We start from the raw sequence: 20,280 nt of genomic DNA, 5'->3' as shown, positions 1-20,280 counted from the left end.
AACCCACTTTTTAGAATCTAAATTCATTTCTTCAAAACAAGAGCATAGCCATCTACCCCCCCCCCAGGACACCCTGTTTGCTGCACTGTGCAGCTACTTCAGCGACAGGCTGCTGCACACGTGCTGTCTCACAGAGAAATATCACAGGTCTTTCCTTTTAGTTAGGAAGGACGAACTTCTGCAATAAATCTGTAAATACATGTTTATGCTTCCACCTTTAAGGCTATTATCTGGCTGCTATCTACAACTTTAAAAATGCTACACTTAAATTGTTAACTATGTTATTTCTACTTTTATCTTTATTTTTCTGCATGCTTCTTGATTAGTATTAATCTACTTTTGGCCCTTTTAATCGCTCTAACAATGTAGATTTCCCATCTATGGGGCAAATAAAGGTATTCTGATAACATTCAGAACGGTTAAATCCCAATCAATCATCAATTCCTCAAGGATTCAACCCATTTCCATAATGGCAGCTTTTTATTACCAGGCTCTCCTCTTACAGCTTTAATGCCAGACGTGATTTTCACATAAACAGATGGAGCTTTTTGCCAAAGGAAAATATCTGAAGATATAGCCATTTGTGAGTTCGTGGCTTGACGAAGGGGTGCTAAGCTGTCTGCAGGAACACCGCAACATGAACTCATTATTACTGATTTCCACATTTTAGTAGGAAATTACATATTTCAAGAATGAAATCGGCTATAACCTGTATTACGTTTTAAATGTAATGTTACTATATCTCCCTGGAATCGGCAGTATGCAGACCAAAGGCACTATTAAATGCTTATGTGTGTGCACGGTGCGTGTGTGTGTCCATGTCTGGAAAACCCATTTAAATCTGTACAGACGGGGGGCAGAGGGAGAGAGCTGACCTTGGCCTTTCAGTCACTTAACACTCCTCAGAGAGAGGGAACTTAGTGACCCCAGACTCACACCAAACTGAACACACTCTTGGCCTTACCAAGGTTATGTTTTATGAGTGTGTGCACAAAAGGATGTTTGTTCATGTTTGCGTGTGTGTGCATCCATGTATGTCACCTTGTTTCAGTTGCATCTTTAAAGCTTTGCATCTATAAAACTCTTTAAGTGCTGTTTTTAGTTTGTGGCATAATTAGTGTAATTTGTACGCTGTTACATCCCTCATAAACTTACCTGGCTCTTGTCAACAAACAAAGTCTTACATGGTGGGATGATAATGCAGAAGCAAGCCTATGATGCTCTACTTTACAGCTAAACACAAAGTAAAAGGAAGAGATGTTTTCGCAAAATGGGATCATTTAGAAAATTATTGTCTAAATGAAGTAAGGCGAATATTGTTCACTTCATTTTAGGTAGCTAAACAAAGTTGTAAATCATTGTAGTAATATTGAACAGTAATACCCAAAGAGTCCAAGTATATGGTGAATATTTTTGGTAGCATTACTCTGAAGACAGCTAACATCCACTTTATATTTAAATGTATTACGTTTATCCCAAAATGGCACGGTCTGATCAGTAACAAATGGAGTGCTTCTGTTTGTATGCAGCAGTAGGCTAGTGTGTTACACATGAGGATGTACTTTTAATCAGCCAATAGTTACAATATGGTTCTATTGTGCCTGGTTTTTGTGTGAGTGTGTGCAGTGGCATCATGCACTCCCTTGTATATTGTGGTTATGCCTGGATTTAAAGTCTCCATATGGCACAATTTAAATCACATGACAGAGTAATCTCAGACTGAGCGAATCGCCTGTGTGCGTGTGCGCGTGTGTGCGTGTGTGCGTGTGTGTGTGTGTGTGTGTGTGTGTGTGTGTGTGTGTGTTTGTGTGTGGTAAAAAGAGGGGAGAGATCAAAGGCAAGAGCTAAGATTGACATGTAGATATTTTTAAATGGACGGAAACAAATTATAAAGTAAAAGTCGTGAAAACATGATCATCAACTCCCACACCATCTCTCTCTTTCTTTCTCTCTCTCTGCATGTGTTTCAGCTTAGGGCTCAATGACATCCTTCTGCCATCAACAAGAATAAAGTCAACAAGCCAAATAATAATTCCTAATGCGAGTTACATCTGTGCTGTGAATCGGGTGTGTGTTTGTTGGTTTTGAAATTCCTGCCTTTGACATGAATGTGAATTGTCTTTAGCAAAGGGAGATCTCCTTCTTGGTTTAGGACCAGCAATGAGAATCAGCCTTTTCCTTTCACTGAAGTGCAACTAGTGGTTTGCATGCATTATTCAAACATATAGTGCCCTCTTTTGGGATGTCTATGTATTGCAGCACATTTTGAAATCTGTGAGTCTTTCTGCTTCACAAATCCACTTGCTTCACAAACTGTATGTATTTGAACTGTTGTGATATCTCTTAACAATATTTACATTGTCTAATTTGTCTTTTCTGAATGTCTCAGGGATGATTTTGATGAAGAGGGATTCTGCCAGCCGTATAGAGGGATAGCCTGTGCCCGCTTTATAGGTAACCGCAGTATCTTCGTCGACTCGTTGCAGATGCAGGGAGAGATCGAGACACAGATCACAGGTGAGAAACAGCCGCCTTGTAAAGTCGGTTTAACTAACTTAACAGCAAATAACATCTATTTTCTTTACATTTTCTTCCTCAACACTTTTTGTCTTAGTGCAACTTCAGACTAAATGTTCTTTTTCTGAAGTGTAACTCAAATAATCACAGCGGTTTCAAACACAACTTGGTCACATTAACATAAGACTTAAACATTCATTATAGATTGTATATTTAAAGACAATCTCTTACATATATGCTGCAAGATTAGCAAAGCATTTTTAAAGAACAAACTAGTTCTTCTCAGGCATTTTGTGTCTGACAGGAAAAAGTGACAGCCAGCTTTCATTGGGCCAGGTTCACTGGGTCAACCGTCATTTAGCAGTTGTGTCTTGACTAGTAGTCAAATTCTGCTCACAAACAATATGTTTACCTTGTACGTTACCTTATTAGAGCTGCCTCCTTGGCAGACACTAAATCAATGAGAACCATCTGCGATTTAAGACTGTTTAGAAGGTAACCTATATTAGTCCTGTATGCTGTAGGAAAAAACAGGACGTCACTTTGGAGTTCAAAGGAAGTTCAGCCAGGTCGGGCTCTGTCTGGAGCCCAAATGTTCCACAAACTAAAAATGCCTGTCTGTATTTTTGTTTTGTGTGTTCGTGTGCACATGTCCTCAGAGGTCAGTTTTATTTGTGTGTTATTCATTACATCCGTACATCTGCATCTAATAAGAGTAGAGTAACATTGTTAATCAAACCCATAACATCCAAATTCTGTAGCTATTTACCATCTTAAATATATTATAATATATAATGATCTTGATTTTGTATACTTTTTAATCGCATGTCTTCTCCTTCAACCCCCACAGTGCTGCTTTACTGATAATCACAACCACAGGGAAGCAGATGTTTGCAATAACCATACAGTATGACTATGAATCATACATTTACTGCTGCAGCTTTTAGTGTCAGTCTTCCCCTTTGATCATTCATGTGTTTAGGTGCTCAAGAGAGTCTTTTTTGTGTCTTTTGATTGATGTAGGAAAGAATCAATGAAAGTATTTGTAAAATGAATGATATGTATGTTTTGAATTGTGAGTTATGGACTTATAATCGTGTGTTTAAAAGAAGTATGTGAGTGTTTTAGTTCTATTCTGTAACCAACCCTCCTCCCCTCTTTACAGCGGCCTTCACCATGATCGGGACGTCCAACCATTTGTCTGATCGTTGCTCTCTGTTTGCTATCCCGTCTCTTTGTCACTTTGCCTTCCCGACGTGCGACCGCAGCACTGGAACGGACAAACCCCGGGACCTTTGTAAAGACGAGTGTGAGATCCTGGAGAACGACTTGTGTAAGACAGAGTACATTATCGCCCGCTCTAACCCCATCATCCTGAAGAGACTGAAGCTCCCTAACTGCGAGGACCTGGCGGCCTTCGACAGCCCAGAGGCCGGAAACTGTCTGAGGATCGGCATCCCAATGGCCGAGCCCATAAACAAGAGTAAGACATGTTCAACTTTTAATTATTTCATTTTTTTATTTAATCTTTTATTTGAACCGGGACAGTGCACATTGATGACACTTTAAAACAAAATAATGCTTACAAGTGTAAATGAACCGGATTTTAGCTTTGAGCTCATTTCCATCCGTAGTCCCGTCACATACAACATATAAGAACATGACATTTTATATACATAGCAAAAATAAATACATGATATGCAGAAAGAGCATGAGCAGCATACAAGCATTTACCACATGGCAGTACAATGTAGCAGCTACGACATATAAAGTGCAAGATAAGATAAAAGTGCTACATAAAGTGCAAGCGGAGATACCCCTGTATAAAAGTGCATTTAGCGGTGATTGCACGTCTGTTAGTTGCTCAACCATTCTTTAAGTTGACCACTAAAACTATTGAAAGTGGGACAATCCTGTATCTCAGTTGGGAGGCTATTCCACAATGGTTATATAAGTAGAGGCATCACTGTGGACTCTATTGTAACTGCTTACAGGAGATGTTTTAAAAAGTAAGTAAGGACTGCAATTTACAATTATTCCAACACTGAAAGATGTTTAATATATTATGTAACTATTTAAAATACATTTGTATTTAAAAAAATATATATTTAATTTAATAATCTTGAATCTCCACATTTTTTGCATTTTTGCTCATTAAAAAAATTACTCAAACTTTTAATTGTTTATCGAATTTGATTTGTTTGCCAATCAATCTCTGTTGTCTTGACAAATCTATTCAGCAACTAATGTACAAAAGATTCCCTCAAAAAAAAAAATGTAATTGTAAAGATGGCAAAAACAATTCTAACATAAAAAAAAACAATACACTCCGACACACAACTCTTTGTGAAATTACTAGCGATCACCTTTTTATTGGTTTCCAGGTTAAAGTTTTTACATATAACATATTGTGTTTGTATCTTTGAAAGAAGATATTGATGACCAAAGGAAAGAAATGTAAGGCCAGGGGTTGATTGAGGCTTGGCTCATGAGCAGCCAGCCCAAATAGAGTTTAATCAGTGAGACCCATTCACTCAAACCACGCCTTTCTCTCCCTCAGATCACAAGTGTTACAACAACAGCGGGGCGGACTACAGAGGGACCGTCAGTAAGACCAAGTCCGGGCGTCAGTGTCAGCCCTGGAACTCCCAGTACCCTCACAGCCACACCTACCTGGCCGTCCGCTACGCCGAGCTCAACGGAGGACACTCGTACTGCCGTAACCCCGGCAACAAACTGGAAGCCCCCTGGTGCTTCACGCTGGACGAAGGGGTCCGCTTGGAGATGTGTGACATAGCCGTCTGTGGTAAGAGACTAGAATATGTTTAAATATGTACTATTGAGATTCTGAATATACAAAAATATGTTTTCTTCATATGAAAAGTGTATTTTGACATTATTTGGCTGTGATTTACACAAAAGTGATGTCAGAGACCTTTTATCACATTAAATTGCCCAATCATACAATAGGCCATACATATGATATTAATCCTCACTCTTTTCCTCTTTCTTTTCATCCGTATAGACCATAAAGACAAGTCTAGTGGCGGCAACATGGAGATCTTGTACATCCTGGTTCCCAGTGTGGCGATCCCCTTAGCCATCGCCTTGCTATTCTTCTTTATATGTGTGTGCCGCAACAACCAGAAGTCCCCCACGCCTCCGGCCCCCCGCCAACCCAAACCTGTCCGGGGACAAAACGTAGAGATGTCCATGCTCACAACGGCATACAAACCAAAGGTAGAGCCTTCACGACACATGAAACTGTTGGTGCTGCGTTGAGTTTTCCGTCCCCATTTTCTTTATATGCCTTCAACTCTCCTGCAATGTTTTCATAACACTGGGGAAAAAAATACTTAAATTAACAAATGCTTATATTATAAGTTTTGCTCTGCACATAATACCAGTGACATCTAAATCCTCCATCTCTCTGTTGCCTTTCTGTCACTTTTCCTGAATATATCAGAGGTTTAAACTTAAATCTTACCGGCCTCATCTCACTCAAGCATGCCCTACTTATTGAAAAGCACAAGTAAATATATATCCTTTATTTAACCAGGTAAAGAAGTAAAGTACTGCAAAAAACACACTTTTATTTACTCACACAGCATTGTTAGACCCAGTTCTCTTTAGCTGACTCTGTCATGAGAGCAGACTAAGGAAGGAGTCAAAATACTGGCAAATCCCCCTCTGTGTGTCAACTGGGACACGTCCCAACATGCTGGGTGTGTGTGTGTGTGTGTGTGTGTGTGTGTGTGTGTGTGTGTGTGTGTGTGTGTGTGTGTGTGTGTGTGTGTGTGTGTGTGTGACCTGTCTCATGCAAAGCTTCAGATCTCTATCATCAGAGCTCAGCAGGTCCAGGAATGTTCAGCTGCAGCTCTTTTCCTCTCTGTTTATTTCTATCCCACTGTCTCTTTTTCCACTTCTCACTTCATCCATCTCTCTTTGTTGCTCCATTTCTGTCTCTCCCTCAATCGCTTTACCTTAGGACCTCTCTTTCATCCGTCACCCCCTCCTTCATCCCCTCCCTCAGTCACAAAACCTCTTTGTAATGCAGATCCTCTATCCCCACTCTGCCAGCCAACACGTAGCTCACATTAAGAACTGTATCATATTTCTTTCAAGGTTGCACACTCAGTCATATCACTTATTTATCTTTTTCAACATAATTATGTGGTGGTATGAGAGAGTGGTTATCAAGACAGCATGTCCGTTTGTGCATTACAGAGTTGATGCTCAAGGTAATGCGTATAATATTACCATCAACAGCTGTAGAAAGAACTGCAAGATATCACAGATGTGTCAGAAGCCATTATATCTGTGGTTTATTTGTTTTTTTTGCAATGGAACAAAGGTTCCACAGCCTTAAAAAGGGAGTCTCTCCTCGCTGTGTTTAGATGAGGGCCTCGTATCTGCAAAGAGTCAAGGCTACGAGAGATGAGAGAACGTTTTTCAGGATGACAACCATGCAGTAATGGAATTATACAGTACATTTCAAATGTTCTTCATGGACAACTAGGGCCTGAAATATGGTTCACACATATTAGATCGCATTACCATCCATATAAGGATTTCAAAGGCAGAAGAAAATCTTTTAGTGCAGTCCTCACCTGTTTTTCAAGCCTATTTATTTATGTCTAGGTGTCTAATGCCATAACCTTAAAAGTCAATTGTATATATATTGAATGTAATTTCTTCCTTTTTAAAAACCTTTTTATAAGGAATGGGAACATCTCTAATTATACTGTCATTTATTGCCAAGTTGACTGTCTCACTTCTCCCTTTTATCAACAACCTTGTCTTGGGTTAGGCTGCTACCCAGCCAACTTTGCAGCAGGGTCACCCAGGGGCCATTCCCCCATGACAATCCATTTAGACACACAGTAAACACACACACAAACAAACTTGCGTCGGTGTGAGGAAGATCTGAAGGTTTGGGTGTGGGGAGGAAAGACGGGGTGAAACAAACCCATAACTAAAAACATCTGTGTCTCTCATAACATCAGCAGGCTCCTCTCACTCTTACCCACACACTCATACACACACACACACACTCACACACGCCGCCCCCCCTCAGAGCTCATACAGGCCTGTATGTCTGTCCTGCTCACAGAGGAATTTCATTATTCATCGTAGAGTTCCTGGATTTTGAAAATCTCTGCCAACTTTGCCTCACACACACACACACACACACACACACACACACACACACACACACACACACACACACACACACACACACACACACACACACACTCACACTCACACACACACACACATAAAACAAATCCCCCCTATTTCTAAGATCAACTGGACACCTGAACAAAAGACTAAAATGTTACAGAGTTACAGATTTATTTTTCTGCAGCTGACTCACAGTTGTACTGGAAAGATACTTCATTGCTGAGCCTTTCTTAAAGCTGCTGACCTGTCAATTAAATTACATTTTTAACCTGAAACGTGTTGCCAGATTTCACAATCTTCCCACAATGCTTTTCAAAGACTCAAGGGGAGTCATTAGTAGCTGACGTAATGGATTGAGTCTGAAATGACAAATATGAACTCTCTGGGCTATACTTTATTTTTTTACATCTCAAAGACATATGTAATGTTATATTAGGCAGGTTGCCTGCATCGATTTAGGAGCACAAATGTAAACATCAAGTCATCATTTCAATTTGTCATGCAAGGATAATGGTGGGAAAGAGTACAAAGAAAATATTTATCATATATTTACTTTCACATCTCTTTTCCCTCTGTTCTAACTTGTTTCCGACCCCTGTTCTTCTCTCTGCAGAGTAAGGCCAAAGAGCTTCCCCTGTCGGCTGTGCGTTTCATGGAGGAGCTCGGAGAGTGCTCTCTAGGGAAGATCTACAAGGGACACTTGTATCTGCCGGGCATGGACCAGGCCCACCTCGTGGCCATAAAAACCCTGAAGGATGTCTCCAATGTCCAGCTGTGGGCTGACTTCCAACAGGTACGGAGTAGATCCCACCCCAAGCTTTAAAAATAGCTCAAACATTTACACATGCATATTATTGCGGATGCAATTATCAACCATGTGTGACTTGTATAAGACATCTCACGCTCAACAGTTAGTCATTTTAAAAGACTTGCTTCTAACTGGCAATTGTGTGTTGATGTGGTACAAAAACAATCTACTGTTTTAAAAAATATGTGGGACTACTTTTCCTGTAGAGATATCTCTCATCCCACAAGATTTGAAGCATGACGTGTTATATTTCCACAGAAGGTAAACGTGGTGGGCGATGGCCAGACTGTGTTGCTAAAAAAGACTTTTAATGCTTGAAATAGTTGCAAAAATAAACTGTTGGGATGTCTGGATGGATTTAGCTTCTTGGATTGAATTTACACAGATGACTTGTAAAAACATAATTCTCCCTTTCCATCCTCAAAAAGTGAGAAAAACCTGAACTGTCAACATTAAAGTACGACATAAAAAAATCTGTCTTTTGAGTTTGATAGACTCCATCCAACCTCTTAAGGTCATCTTTAAGGCCTTAAAAAAAAGAAAGCTTGAGTGTTAATTTAAGTGTTCATACTCCCATGAGCATATCAATTCTTTTATTTCATTTGTTTTATACTTCACTAATACTTGTTATGTTTCCACATCAGGAGGTCGCAGTGCTGACGGAGCTGCAGCACCCGAACGTGGTGTGCCTGCTGGGCGTGGTGATCCAGGAGCAGCCTGTCTGTATGCTGTTTGAGTTTTTGCCCCAAGGCGACCTCCACGAGTTCCTCATCATGCGTTCCCCACACTCTGATGTTGGATGCAGCAGCGATGAGGACGGCACTGTGAAGTCCAGCCTGGATCATGGAGACTTCCTACATATGTCCATACAGGTGTGTATTGACAGTGCTCTAAATTATTTCAGCTACAATCCTATTTCATATACAAGTAAGAGATTGACAGATTGCTGATTTATTGATTTAGCTCTTCAGTTTGTCTTCTCTCTTTGATATCCTGTTCTCTCTTTCCACCTTACTATGTGCGGGACATACAGTATTTTGTCAGCACTCCATTATACACATCTTACTTGTTTTGCATTACCTTTTTATAACTATATTTTATGAACTTGTTTTTATTTTTATCTTGTTCTTTTGCTGCTGATCCTTAACAGTTACCAAACTAATGTTGTATTATGCCAACTTGGACAATAAAAAGTCTCTTGCCTATCCTTATCTTATACTCTATTATACACACACTTTCTCAAAAATCATTGTTTTCCTTATTATTATTATTATTATTCAAACCTAGGTGGCTGCTGGTATGGAGTACTTGGCCTGCCACTTTTACACCCACAAAGACCTTGCCGCTCGTAACATTCTAGTGGGTGAGCAGCTCCACATCAAGATCTCCGACCTGGGTCTCTCCCGAGGGATCTACTCCTCGGACTACTTCTGTTTGCAGCCCAAAACTCTCCTCCCCATCCGCTGGATGCCCCCCGAGGCCATTACCTACGGCAAATTCAGCACAGACTCGGACATCTGGTCATTCGGAGTGGTTTTGTGGGAGATCTTCAGCTATGGGCTGCAGCCCTATTACGGCTTCTCCAACCAGGAAGTGATGGAGATGGTGAGAAAGAGGCAGCTGCTGCCCTGTCCCGAGGACTGTCCGCCAAGGTATGTTCAGGTTAATGTTGCTGTGAAGTAATGATGAGAAGGTTATACAGTCTATACCGAATCTTCTCCTTGTTCTGAAGTTAGATCAACAATGGGGGATGTGGGGGCAACACATTTTCATTGTGTGTTTCCTTTTAATAGCCCTTTGTTGTGTTTCTAGGCCAAAGGAATGGCTTTTTTGAATTCTTAATTTAAACAACATTGATTCCCAAAAATCAACCATATTCAACCTACTCAAGCAAATCAGTCCTGAAAAATGTATAATTTAACTTTTAATTGACAAACTTATGGTGGGTGGAACCAAAACGTTACATTTAGCTGTACGAGGGTCACCACTGACAGAATATAAAGTAAAACAATATTGCACAACTTAATAAATTTACTATTAGCATTTACACGTTTTGTACAGTTATATTAATATATAATATAACAAAGTATGCATTCACCATCTCGAAGATTATTATTTTTTAAATGACTTTATGAACTTAAGCTTGCTTTAAATGATTAGTTTTAACTAACTTTGTTGTCTCTCAGGTTTTATGGCATGATGGCTGAATGCTGGCAGGAGGGACCAGCACGTCGGACGCGCTTCAAAGAAATCCATGCTCGCCTGCGGGCCTGGGAGGGGCATTCATCCCATGCCAGCTCCAGCACGCCCTCTGGGGGCGGAGGCAACGCCACCACCCAGACCACCTCGCTCAGTGCCAGCCCCGTCAGCAACCTCAGCAATCCCCGCTACGCTGCTGCCGCGGCTGCTGGGTACCTCTACCAGGCCCAGGCTATCCCCTCGCAGGGTCAGATGGCCCCGATGCAAGCCTGGGCGCCAATGGCTGTGACGCAAACCCACCAGCGCTTTATCCCTGTCAATGGATACCCCATCCCACCAGGATACGCTGCTTTTCCAGCCCACTTTGCTCCACCAATCCCACCAACCCGGGTCATCCAGCACCACCTGCCCCCTCCTAAAAGCCGCTCACCCAGCAGTGCCAGCGGCTCCACCAGCACGGGGCACGTGAGCGGCGTCCCCTCCACCACAGGCTCCAACCATGACGCCAACACGCCGCTGCTCTCCCACTGCATCATGCCAGGTAACGGTGGAGGGCAGATTCAGCTGTACGGACAAATTTGCCAGAAAGGAATGGGACAACTGGACCACCCATCACAAATGGCGCTGCTCGCTGATTCTGACACACTGATGTACAACGACTCGGTCATCGTCGCAGACCTGTAGATAAAAAGAGAGGTACACACTCTTTCTGCTCGGGACCCACATTTGAGAAGTTTAGCCTCTCACGCATGGGACCCAGTTCTACCCTCGTCACTTGGAGGTGCCTGTAAGCACATTTGAGAGAGCAAGAAACACTGCCGCAGCTACACAAATATATACATAGCTGTCTGACTTTTTAATGCCTTATTGTTTAAAGCATTTGTACTTACTACCATGGTTTGGGAATGTTGTGTTATTATTTTTAACCTCTGTGTAAATATGGTACAAAAGTCCTGAGTGAATGAGTGAAATACAAAGATATATATTCAAAACAAACGTTAAAATTAAAATGGAAGCAAGTCGATCCTGCGGCAGAGGAAATGGTTTGAATCACAGTCTGAAAAAAGATTGTGTGTCGACATTTGAGTTAACGGATCGTTTTAATGCAGAATGTGAAGGAAACACTGACATTTTTACCCTGACCCTAAGGTGCCTTTCAGCAGGGGTGCAAGTTGCTTGTTTCTGGACTTATTTGAATACAAAAATGTGCTTTACATTTGCTTGTATAGTCAAATAAACTGCATTTAGCAAGCGATAATCGAGAGAGAAAATGCAACAGCAGGTTGAACAAACAAGAAGGTCAACAGCTTTTACTAAGAAGACCAGAAAAGACCTGTTTGAATATGTATCGATGTGCATATTGAAGTCAGACAGCTAATGGCTATGTGACAGCTCCCCATTGAAGCCGCTGGAATTTAAACTAAAAAGATAAAGGTGATACGTTGGCTAAAGAAATTGGTGCAGGCTTTGAGATCTGGCATTTTCTCACAAAATCTCTTCGGAAATGACCCCTGAATGTTATTTGTGCAACAACGTGACACTTTGCAACATGGACACAGGCCTCCTCATCAGCCTTTTGTTTCTCCTTCCATTCCTTCATCATGTCCCCCTCCTCCTTTTTCCTCTTTTCCCCATCATCCACCCTCCCAGAAGAGCAGGCATGGCATCTAACTTCAGAATTCGATCTACAAATGATCTACAAATGAAACAACAGAATGCTCATGATCCTCCACAGTAAAAATGTATTGGTCTCATGGAACAATTTACAGTCAGTGATGTCAAACTGAAAGTCCCCCTGACAAAAGAATATGTATAATAAGTGTAATTTCAGTTTTCCCAGTATTTGAGATTTTTCGTAAAGATTGTATTCATAGGGCTTATCTTCACGTCTTTGACTTTTTCTTTCCTGTATTACCTGTGCTTGTTTTGTTGAAAAATCATTTTTCAAGACATGGAGGACGGAATGTACTCGAAGCAGAAACAGTCAAGCAGATAAGGCTCCTCGTAGACAATTTTACCATTAAACAAATCTGCCTCATCTACGTGAACAAGAACTCCAATGAACAGTATGTTGGATATGCTCAACACCCACTCTGTGCCTTTGCAGTAGGATGCTAGATTTAAATAAGGATCATTTTCCTGAGCTGGGGACCGACTGTGTCACTGGGTGCAGAGAGATTTATGTACTGTTTTTCTTATATTTGGTTCCTTAAGAGAAAATGGTCAGTATGCTAATATTGTTATTTCTAAATGTCTGGCAGCAATTGTGCTGACATGTAAGCAATCCCGACAAGTGAAGCTTCTAATGGTAAAATATCTCAATTAATATGACCGTAATGTTTTGTTCGGAGTCTGTGAAATCACAGCTGTTATTTTATTTTTATTTCAACATGTCCAGTAGCAGGTCATTTTATACGGTTTTGGACACAATTGGCCAAATACTAAAACGTTTTTGGTTAATGATGAATCATTTTCAGTCCTGTAATCACACATATAATGCCGAAGCTGTCTATTAATGTTTAATTATGGTAGAAGCACAGCTTAATATGAAGCTTTTGTTATTAAAATAACAACATATAGATAAGAGAAACAGCTGAAGTTTGCAAAGTTTGGTATCTTAGTTAGTTACCTTCAGTGCCTTCTGGTTAGTAGACAATCATTGGTTTTGAAAGTTGTAAAAGTGTCCCAGACTGTACGTGTTGCACTTCTTATCACTCTTAGAATCCGCTGTATTCACTAACCAAACACACTTTAGTCGGGCACAAGGGTACGCTGATAGCATTTCACTGTGTATCTGCAGAGCATGAAGCGATGTGAAAACAGCATGCTGCCTGTAGTGCACTTGTTTTAAATTGTCATTTGTGGAATGTAGATAGACAACACTTTATCTGTTCAGTTTTTACTGTATGTACCCTTATAAACTTTAACCCTTCTAATCATACCAGATATCCATACAAGAAAAGTAGCTGCCCCAATTCACTGCAGACTAAAATGACTATGAATCAGATTTAGATTAGACTGAGCTTTTGTTTTCCCCCTAGACCATTTATTCAACCATGGTAAAAAAAAAAAGCAGCTTGTCTGTTAAAAGCTAAATGAAGGGAGAAGATTGTATTTAGTCCAAGTTAGTTTGACTCGTGTTAACATAATGTTCCAATTATTTCATTGCTGTCTTTTGCCTATTTTTCTTTTTGTTCCTTTGAAGCAGATCAAACTACCTTGGGCATCTGAGTTTGTACACATGACATCTAGCTTGTAACAGACTTACGTGTATGAATATAGCAGTGCAAAAACCACTTGTACACAAGACTGTGAATCTAAATCAAGTCTGGTTATTTTTGGATTTGGCCAAAATCGTTATTGTGCCTTTTGTAATACTATATATCCATAAGAGAAGAATACAATTACATTTATATTTCAATGACAATGTACCCGTTTCAGAAGGTTTACATGCTTATCCTTTTGACCATGAGGCCTTTACTTTGTATTTCGTCTGAACATTTTTGCACAGATGTTTTGTATTGCAAAATCATTTATTAAATGATGTTGTTTGGTTAAACTTTGAGTACATTTGTTTGAATAATCAATAGGTCTTTATAACTCATTTGTTGGGTTTTGTGATTTTTCAAATGAGCTTTGGCTTGGTGATCAGGGTTGTAATTGCAGTATGAATCCACTAGGTCTCACCAAATTACCATTCCTGTGGATGTTCAGCCTTTAATTGTAGTGACCATTGTTGACCAGGTGGTGGTGCCCTTTATCTGTTTGATTTGTGTAGGTTTGAGCCATAGGTTTGAGCGTAAAAAAAGCTGGAAATAATATAAGTCCAGCTAGAATTTGGCAAAGATCAAAAAATGACTAGTGTATGCTTACTCGAGTGTGTGTTTTTTCCTTTAGATTCCTGCTCAAACTTTCATTTTGCACAAAATGCTTTGTGAGTAAGTGAGTGTGGCTGTGAGTATGAACTGTACTCTATATGCATGTAAAAAAAAATGTTTTATTTCTGTACATATACAGAGATCATTATTTGTGCACACGGCCGTCTGGTTTAAGATTTGTGTGAACATATAAAAGCAGACAAGTGTTCTTAATCACCAACACACCATGTTAAACATCCTTTTATTATTATGCATTGTTAAAGGGATTTTTTCGGTGCTATACCTAAATTACATAGAAAACTGATTTTCTAAATAATGTTATGGTATTTAGCCATTTAGATTGTTTAGTTGCCAGGCTTTGCTATAACTACTTCAGAGCACTGGTTCCCAACCTTCTTGACTTTTGACTTCTTAATGTGTTCTTGTGACCTGTCATCGCTTTGCATGTGATTACAAGTTATGATCATTTTTAGCAAAGATTGATTTTCCCTCGGAGATTAAAATAGTTTCTGGAAAAAGATACTACATAGCTTCTAGTGATTTTCTTATTATCAATTTTCTTCAGAAAATACATTTATGGGCACATAAAATCAAACAAGTTTATTGAAATTCACATGAGGGGCGTGACATACTTAAGTTTTGTTTGTAATGTGCGTAATATATCCAAGATAATATGAAGGTGAGCCTTTCATTCTCTCCCACCATCTTAAGTGTGTAAAGTGGAGTAAAGGTCCTAATCGTAATTTTTTACCACTTCTGAATTCACGTAAACAGACTACTCTCACACTCTGTATGATCGGTGTAATGGAGATGGGTGTGTCCTGTCCTGATGCTAAAATAGGGGGATTACTTCCTGTGACCAGTGTGTAGCTGAGGACGACCACTCCCATGACAGCAGAGCCCTAAGGGCGCTCTCTGCTTAAGCCTCTTGAGTTCAGGGTGTGATAGGCTTTGAAAGCAAAACAGCGACCGAAGAAGATAATGATTTGGCTTTAAGAAAAAGGGATGGATGCATAAATGGAGGAAGGAGAAGTATACAGCTTAAGTGCATTGAAAGATCAAAACAAAAGGCACTAGTGACTTAAAGGTACAGCATACAGCAGAGGGATAGTCAATTGACATATAAAGCCCCATTAAAATATCTTAAAATTGTACTTATGTGGAAAACTGGATGATTTATCACTCCTGGTTGTGAAAGCTGAATGCATATGAAGACAGAGAAGAAGCGATACAGATATATGTTGAGGAAGGGAGAGACAGGGAGAAGGATTCAGTTTCACCATCCTCTCGCTCTGCCATGGCAGCACTGGAAACCTACAACAAACGTCTGATTGTTGGGGAACATGAGCTGTTTTTGTTGAAGGACTGACAGGCGCTTGACCTCTGCTGTCCGTGCTGCCACACACTGACCTTGGAGAGAGGAAGTCGAGAGAAGCCTTTGAACGATGTCAAGTGAACTACAGTGCCTTGTTTAATTTCACCCGGGGGGCTAGACAAAGCTGAGATAGGTCATCAGGAGTTTATAGTCATCCTCATGGTTCATGCTAATTGTTTTCTTCACAAAGTTAAAGTTTATTTTCCTGGTCAACGTAAATTATTGTTTTGTATAAATTAGCTTGTAGAATGTTATCTAAAAAATATAAATTGTTGTCATTTGCTGGTCAACTTTTTAAATCTTACTTTGAAAACGTTTGTGTTCTCAAACATTGCTTTAAAGAATACAAGTTATAATATAGAAATAGTTTTCACCAAGATCTTCAATTCTCAAAGGCTAACAGAAATGCATCACAAATTTGGAATTTTTGGGATCATACATGAATGTTTTTTTTAACCAGACTAAGAGTGTGGAGCCATGCCCCCAACTCTGTTTGGCCAACATCCTGGTTTTTATCAGCTAAATGTATGCCATATTCACCTTCTTAATTAAGAGTGTTAGCATGCTATCATTTGCTTTAATTAGCATTAAACAAAAAGAGCCTACCGCTGAAGCTTTGGTATTTTGTCATAAGCCCAAGTATTGGTTTGATGATGACGCTAAAGGAAAAGTCAGGGTATCCATCCTCTCAGGACCATGAATGTCTGAACAAAATATAATGGCCATCCGTCTAATACTTGTTGAGATATTTCTGTCTGTGAGAGAGACTGACATTGCTGCTTGTGTTTCTAAAACATGTACTGCAGACTGCAGACATCATCTGCTAAAGTGCTAAAGTGCTAAAGTACGGCCTTGTGCTAGCTGTGTCCGTGTCATCTTAAACTCATTGTTCAGGTCGAATGCATTCAGATGTTTTAAACATTAACAGTCCTCTTTATTATCAGACTGATGCTCGAATGGCCGCAGTCAGAAAGACGAGAGGAGAACAATAGAGTGAAAGATGGATCCACATTCCTTCTCTCCATTCATGCCTCAGATCGCAGGTCTGAGATCACATGACCCCTCCCTAATAATGGCCAGTGTTCTGTGATAACATTTGTCACATCAGCTTAACATTAAAAAAAATGTTGCCATAAGAGTGTTGGCGTTGGAAGCAAAGATGAGATTGTTATTGTGATCTCATTACAACAACATGTTGGTGAATGCAAACCGTTTCGGTTCAGTTGAAGAAACGTATTCGCCTCCTCGTGATTATTGCACATTCTCTTAAGCCACCCGAATGTGCATTTTTCCACTGCTATTTTAATGACCAAGTTTAAGAGAATAATTTCACAACACGGTTTAATGTTTGTCTAACAATGTTTGTGTGCTAGGAATAAAGCTAGAGCCAGCAGGTGGTTAGCTTAGTTTAGCATAAAGACTGAAAACAGGGTGAAGCAGTTTGTCTGGTTGTGTCACATTTCAGTTTTAGTACAGATTAAATTAAAAGATATAGTTTAGCGCTTTAGAGGCACTGGTACCAGCTCACTGTTTCCAGTCCTTCTGCTAAACGTCTTGCTAGACCTTCTTACATCAGCACGCATGATCAGTAGTGAAAGAAAATAAGTACACCGGGTAAACATGCTTTGATCGACTATATCCATTTTATACATCTCCTATTCTTTCAATTAAGTACATTTATGTGATCGGTATGATAATTGTAAAGACTTATTCCTTACCACTTAGATTTGAATGTAGGCTATACTCTGTAGCCTATAGGCCTATGGCGCTGGTATATCTGTCTTTAATCTCATTTTGAACTACAGGACTTGTTTATTTTTACATTCATTGGCACTTTTACTAAAGTAAAGGATACGAGTACTTCTTTCCACAATGGGCGTGAGAGTAGTATTGTTTTTTTAAATTATTTAACTGTTGGGAATAAAATGAAAAAGTGCATTTCTTTGAATAGTTTTGATGATGATGTGGTGGTCTTATCTAAATGTATAGTATAGTTCTGGGATTAAGGACATAAATAGCCCACAGCGAGTACCATACCTATAAATGGTGCATGTGGACAAAGAAGGATGTGTAGGCCTACATATATTTTTCCACAACATGCTAAAAGTAAAAGAACAAACATTACTGTATGTTCTCAACAATGTGCACATTTATATTTTGTGTAAATAGATACTTGCTTTAGGCTTCCTACATTTAAGATGATATTGCTATGCTTATTGATATGTGTTGGGCCATTAAAACCTACAATAACTGATTTTGTTGCCACTAGTTGCGGGCAGCGGAAGAACATTGCGACATTCATGTGGAGTTTTGTTCCTGGTCCGCTGATGAATGTTTTTCCAGGCAGTATTCACTCACTTTTCGCTCTGTTTTGGTTACAACCAACCACGGTATAATACTCTTAAGTTGTTTTAAATGGTCCACTTTTTTGCTATACACTGGGTTGTGATTGTCTAATTGTTGATGAGTACGTTTTTCAGATTGGAGCACATAAACACAGCCCAAAGTCATACTGCCAACAGTGGGATCAACATATTCAACAGTCTCTTATCAGTGAATGGCTCGGCAAAACCTGCGATCTAAAAGTGATCCACTTTATTCATGACTTCAATCTTTTTTGGGATGCAGGCATATTTTCAAGGCAGAGAGATTCCACCCAAGTAGTCCTGAAGACCTATGTACTGATAGGCCACTCTTGGTTTAGCCTGGGACACTCATCAGCCAGGCCTAAGATGATGCACACTGACAGGCAGCTGCCCCAACTCCACAAAGAACAAACATCACAGCTACAATTTCACCTCCATTGGGATTCACTGGTAAACTAGAATCACTGCACACCTAGGACAAAAACAGCCAGTGTCCCATTTCCATTAGACAGAAGCAAAACTATTTGCTTAACTTGTAATCACTAAATCATACAATTCATGTAAAAAGGTCCGCTCCTCCATATCATGTATACAGTCTGTATTGTCCTGGCTTCCTCTTAAAACCAATAATTGAATTATCTCTCAGATCTTATTTTGCATTGTTCAATATGTAATCGTTTAAATTGAATACACTCTTTCCCCCTTTTTCTATTATTCCTCCCCCCTTAACTCTACCCTCACTCACCTTCTCCTTTGCTCTCCCAATCTTTGCTCTCCTTCACTTTTCTCCTCCCCTCTCCTCCACTCCACACAGACTCTCTATCTAATAATCCATCCATCTTTGTGGTGGAATGAAGGTTTAATGCTTTCCATCTGTTTGCGTCAGTGGTGGGGCTCTAATGGCAAGCCCTGCCACTCTTTATTCATCCCCCCCTTTCTCCACTTCAACTACTTTTCAACAAAACCCCCAAGTCTGGTTCCACTTAGCCTTTAAGATCTCTCCACGGTGGGGCCCCTCTTGGCCTGAGGCCGCAGGGGGAGGTCAGTTTGGCCCCTGGAGCCTAGAGATTCTAGGTCACTTTGAAATTAAAGAGTGAGTCAATTAATCATACATAAAGTTTATGTTACAAAACACAGAATATTCGGCATCAAAAAAAAATAAAATGTTTTTATCAACTGCAGATTAGAAGTGATTTTAAAACACATAACTTAAATTTGTCACCTCACATCAGCAAATGTGTGAAAATCTTTCCAATTTAAAGTATGTGGATGGTTCTCAGGTTCCTTCAGAAAGTACTAGTATTTCAAAAAATATGAGATTACTGTGGAGGATTGGCATGAGCCACTGTTTAGTTGCTCAATCAAATGTTAACATTGACATAAAACAGATTATTGTGTATTAAGTGCAATCCAAAAAACACTGCAAGCTACAAGTTGCTCTCTGGCATTATGTGAAGTGACATTACAGTATGTTCTTGAAGTGTTTTGAATGAAATGTTTTTTTAAGTTCCAAAATGCTGAAAAATATTACATTTTAAATGGAAATTTGAGACACTTACTTACTTAAAAATTACTGCATCCATGACAACAGATGTGCTGAAACAATCGATAGAAAGTAAATAAAAAAACATTTGATTTGTTACTGCACAATATTAAAGGTAATCTTAAAACCCACATTTACAGCATGGCCTTTTCTATATTTTTAAGAATATATTTTTAATATTTATATATATTTTATAAAACATTTGTTTATATCATACATATATGAATGCTGTTTATTTTTTGTCATTGCCCTATAACATCTATATCTCTATAAACAACCTGTTATTTATTAAACATTCATAAAAATGTCAGTATTTTTCCCACATTTTGTAAACTGGTCAACATGATTGCGCAAAGAGAATATTGACATAGTAATACAGACTTAAATTATCTTTGTTTGCTGCTCTTATC

The 20,280-nt window shown here is 39.5% G+C and overlaps 1 protein-coding gene across 1 annotated transcript; it reads left to right on the top strand.

The window, feature by feature from the left end:
• The first annotated feature begins 1,480 nt into the window (after window positions 1–1,480).
• LOC104962135 (tyrosine-protein kinase transmembrane receptor ROR1-like) lies at window positions 1,481–14,251 on the top strand. The gene is made up of 9 exons (XM_010790535.1): window positions 1,481–1,497; window positions 2,390–2,517; window positions 3,683–4,000; window positions 5,078–5,323; window positions 5,543–5,757; window positions 8,315–8,494; window positions 9,154–9,381; window positions 9,797–10,161; window positions 10,696–14,251. The coding sequence occupies exons 1-9, from the start codon at window positions 1,481–1,483 to the stop codon at window positions 11,390–11,392; spliced, it is 2,394 nt and encodes a 797-aa protein (XP_010788837.1). The 3' UTR covers window positions 11,393–14,251.
• Window positions 14,252–20,280: the final 6,029 nt, after the last annotated feature.

The sequence above is a fragment of the Notothenia coriiceps genome, unplaced genomic scaffold (assembly GCF_000735185.1).
Source record: "Notothenia coriiceps isolate Sejong01 unplaced genomic scaffold, NC01 NC01_scaffold00034377, whole genome shotgun sequence".
Classification (NCBI taxonomy): Eukaryota; Metazoa; Chordata; class Actinopteri; order Perciformes; family Nototheniidae; genus Notothenia; species Notothenia coriiceps.
The sequence above is the reverse complement of the archived record's forward strand: the minus strand, read 5'-3'. Positions and strand labels throughout refer to the sequence as shown.